The following is a 4,379-nucleotide window of genomic DNA, read 5'->3' as shown; positions in this document are numbered from 1 at the left end:
ACGCTCGTCAGGGCATGTCCAACAGGAACCTCACATAAAGGCAACAAGGACTAAGGCAGAGTCCTTAATCTGACATGCACTAAGCAGGCACCCACTAATCCTGAGGCTAACCATCTATGGAGCAGCTCTGCCAGAAAGGACCGAGGGGTCGTGGCAGACAGCAAGCCCTGTAAGGCTGTAGGACTGGGGCTTGTTCAGTTTAGAGGTCCGTCCCAACCTGAGTGATTCTGCAATTCCATGTTCTCAGCTGAGATATCATGATAAACAGAAGGGTATCATTGATGATCACTTCCCAAAAACAACCCTAAACCTACTGATGTCACTAGCAAAACTCCATTCACTTCAGTGCTAGGATGTGTACTGCAACAGCTCATATACTCACTTGATCAGAGGCTCCAAAACAATTAAAAGGAAGAGAAACACATTCATGTAACAGTCCAGACAGTTTTTCATCATAAAGTTTTTGACCTGGATGAAAGCAGGGAATATTCACAGAAACGTGGGGCTTTATATACATGTTAAAATATACTGATACCTCTAACTTCAATTTAACATCTTCTTTTGTCTTAGAAATGTTGTCTAAGCATGATATCGCTATTTCCACTTGACTGCAGTACTGTCCATAAATAACCAATCTAAAAGCAAGAGATAAAGAATAAAAGGAACATTTGCTTATTTAAGAAGAATCCTTGATAATTTTTCTCAAATACATTGGTAACAATCCTCCTTTCAAAGGAGCAGTGCCTAAATAAGCAAGGACAGGATTTAGCTACAGACTTCAATGGGGAACATGAATACAAGAAAGAATATTCAGGAGAAGACAATGTTGAGCTACCTTCAAAATGCTGTGAAATCATTGCAATTTCCTTAAATATTCATATGTCTATGTTCTGATAAATACAGGACCCATTAAGAAGCAGTGCAACTGCAGTTTAACAGAACAGTCTGTAGTATTTAAAACACTGTAGATTTTCAAGGTTGTAATGAATAAATTCTGTAACACAGGCTTAACAGGATTAATTTACAGCTATCCTTTAAAGAACCTGTAGGCTATCCAAACTGATCCATCTCCAACAATTTCTCCAGGTTATATTCTGCGAGCTCTCAGATCAAAATAATAGTGTATGAAAACTTAAGAAAATTTTACCAGTTGTCAAGCATAGCAATGCTCCCTGAAGGAGTCTGGTTTTATGACAGGAGTTTCTTGACCATTTGGAGTGCTTCTTTTTTGTAGTCCTATTGCAAAGAGTGTTGTTTCTTTTCACCCTTTTCATGTATTTCTTGATGTGATTCATTCTGTACGCTTCAAATCCCTCTTTGGGGGGTTCCCATGAGCTTTCCATTGAGGTGTCCTAAATTTCTTTTTCTCCTGCCTAATCTTGACCATTTTTTTTTTAATTATTTTTTCACAATTAAAGCCATAATACTGATTTAACACTGACCACTTCTGATTAATTTTAACCACTACATGTTTAAGACACTGAGCCTGCCTCCTTTTGTTTCCCTTTTGTATATGTTTTAGCACACATCTCAGAACTAGTTTTGAAAGATAAGCATTTTCCAGAACAACCTCTTGTCCCCTAATTCCCTCCTACAGCAGCAGAAAGTCTAATAGTCTGGGAAATAACTACGTCCTGCTCTAATATAAAAGCTGAGACCGAGGGTCTCTGAAGGCAAGACTGTTTACACGCAGAGTGGGACACCCTCCTCCCTCAGAAAACAACTCTCCTGTCTAACGTTTTCCAGATGCTGCTGTCCAATTTCTCACAAGCCTGTTATTACTGCAACAGTCCTCCTTCACCATCACCCTCAAACAAATCCAATCAGTTCCCACACGTCTTTCCCGCTCGAGTCCCAGAAGGAACTCATTTTTAACCTCAACACAAGGGTTACTTCAAGGCAGGTCAGCACTATAGCCTGCAGTACAAGTGTTTTTGAGCTAAGTACCACAGGCATGTAAGTTCATCTATACAGTTCAACAGCTGTTCAGTGCTGGCAGAAAAAACAATCTGAAAAGGTGAGTAAAAAAAGTGGCCATTAGCCTACAGGGCACGGCGTGCTACCACAGCTATCCTGTCACCTGCTTGGCTGTTTTTCACAGTTTGAAGGTAGAGCGTGTTTGGTTTACTGTCACACCTCTGACTGCAGGGTAGAGTAAGGCCCTAGTTTCTTCTCTCTTCTTTTTTGCACCTGCTTTCTCTTCTTTCAAGTTACGACCTCTTCCGTTTTCTTTAACCTGGAATAGCCTTAATATCTATCCTTGCCTTATTTTGCCCTTTCTTCTCCTTTTATAATGTTTTATTTGTTAAACAATACATGCTATAAAATACCTGTCATTGTTTGCATTTAAAAAATGCTGTGCAAAATAGGCTATTTAAGTTTTGTTCAAAAAATAGATGCTACTTGTATATGTAACAGTATTGCCAAAACCAGGGGTAAGAAGACAGAGGGCTCATACAGCAATAGGTTATATTTTGATTCAAAACACCAAGTATACTAACATCAAATTCAATCCTGTTTCAGAAATATGCATCAAACAAAAATATGGTAAAATACTTTACCGAATTGAGCATAGATTATCACAATTAGTAAGTGTGCATAAATCTTACCTTTCCTTGTAGTTAATAAAAATTTGATATAGGTTCTGATCACTTTTGTTAACAATGGAATCGTTGATGTCCTGTGTTAGATTCCTGTGAATTTTCACCAAATCCTTAAAAACATTAATGAGGAGGGGAAAAGTTTTTAAAAAACAGAATGACTTAAATCTTTGAATATAAAAATAAGTATTTCATGTTAGACCCATTAATTTCAATTAATTGGAAAACAGATAATTTGAGAGTGGAACCTAATTTCAAGGTTTGCCCCATCTTCCGTGTAGTGTGACAAGAAAAACTAAACTCCAAGAACTACCTATTAGAGACTAATTTATTCTAGCTTGGAACATGCACTGTTAATTCATCTTCATTTTATAATGATAATTTTAAAATTAAGTCAAGTAAATGCTTTAGTGACAAGATAAAGTAACGATTCATGTCCCTGAGCTGTGAAAAATTAGTTTTGTACGTTACATTGGTCAATTAGTGATGTTCTAGCGCTAAGTTAACTGCAATTATAATGAGTTTCCCAATACAGCAAGAAATTAATGTCTGAGAGACAGGGCAGAATATTGCAGAAAGATTTGTTCCCTTAGTATAACAGCAACTCACCTTACTTGTTCACTATTATACAAATATCTGTAAGCAACTGTAGGTGATTACATCAGACTTAATACTATACAGATATTGACAAAGAATTCACAAGAAATTAAGTCAAAACAGGCTTAAAATTTTGAAATCAGGATAACCAACTGTCAGAAGTGTACAGACCACAGCAATGAAAAATAGAGGACTGTATAAAAAAAGAAGCCATTGGAGATGGTTTAATGCAGTCAATGATATACTACAAAAATGACACCCAACATTGAGTTGTGAACTAAGTGAAAACATGTTACTTCACACTGATAAAAACTAAAAGTACACATGAGGTCAACCACATCACAGGTGAGGGAGCAAAAACTTAAAACAGATCAATTCAGTTGCTAGCAACTGTACGGCCATATCCTCAGAATCTTAAGTTGCAGCAGACAAAGACATTATTACAGAAATGCTTCCCAATTAATACACTACAGGAGCACATTTTCTTGGGAGTGCACAGGGACATAACTAAGCAACACGCCTGAAAAACAGCTTGATGTTAAGGGGACAAAACGCCTTTTTGAGCTTCCACCTCCAAGTCAAGTTCTAAATTAAACTGTTGTTAACTTCATCAGAAGCTAATGAAATTTACAACACTTCAGTATCTGTTACATACACTTCCATCTCTCTTTGCCCCCATATGTCCATATATATGTTGCAATTCAAATGCATGCATAGTTGTACATACAAATGCATCTGTGTGCACACATTTATACATAGACAGATGCACAGACAAATGCATATATATGTCCAAATATACACAAAGTCATACATGTACACAGAGACATGCACATGTAAAGCCATACATACATTTTATCAGACAGAACTTTGAAATCTGAGCCCTAATGAAAGGGACCCTCTTTAGACTGGTGAGTGATTTGGGGTGGTTTGGTTGTTGGGTTTTTTTTTTTCCTTAAAAATAAATTTTGACATCAGCAGACGATTTTGTCCAGCAAGCATCTTTCACCATCTATATAAGGAATACAGCATCACCCTACAGCACCGATCCTTCACCACAACCCTTTAACAGCGACAAATCCATCCCGTTCTGAGAACACCGCACTTGCTCCCCACATTGCAGTTTCCTGTAGAGCTGTGTGTAACAGCTATTTTTAGGTTAAAACAAGCTTCCACTGCCCTCCA

At 37.5% G+C, this 4,379-nt stretch overlaps 1 protein-coding gene across 1 annotated transcript in view; it reads right to left on the bottom strand.

Moving 5' to 3' along the window:
- The window catches only part of LOC104469282 (guanine nucleotide exchange factor VAV3-like), a gene marked incomplete at its 5' end in the record, with an annotated part of 18,288 nt that overhangs the window by 6,784 nt on the left and 7,125 nt on the right, over positions 1 to 4,379 (bottom strand). The window contains 2 exons of the mRNA XM_010083735.1: positions 536 to 635; positions 2,610 to 2,713. Coding sequence (XP_010082037.1) covers positions 536 to 635; positions 2,610 to 2,713 — 204 coding nt within the window. The remainder of the gene's footprint in view (positions 1 to 535; positions 636 to 2,609; positions 2,714 to 4,379) is intronic.

This window comes from Pterocles gutturalis, unplaced genomic scaffold, assembly GCF_000699245.1.
Source record: "Pterocles gutturalis isolate BGI_N339 unplaced genomic scaffold, ASM69924v1 scaffold6935, whole genome shotgun sequence".
Classification (NCBI taxonomy): domain Eukaryota; kingdom Metazoa; phylum Chordata; class Aves; order Pterocliformes; family Pteroclidae; genus Pterocles; species Pterocles gutturalis.
This window is presented reverse-complemented; position numbering and strand designations above follow the sequence as displayed.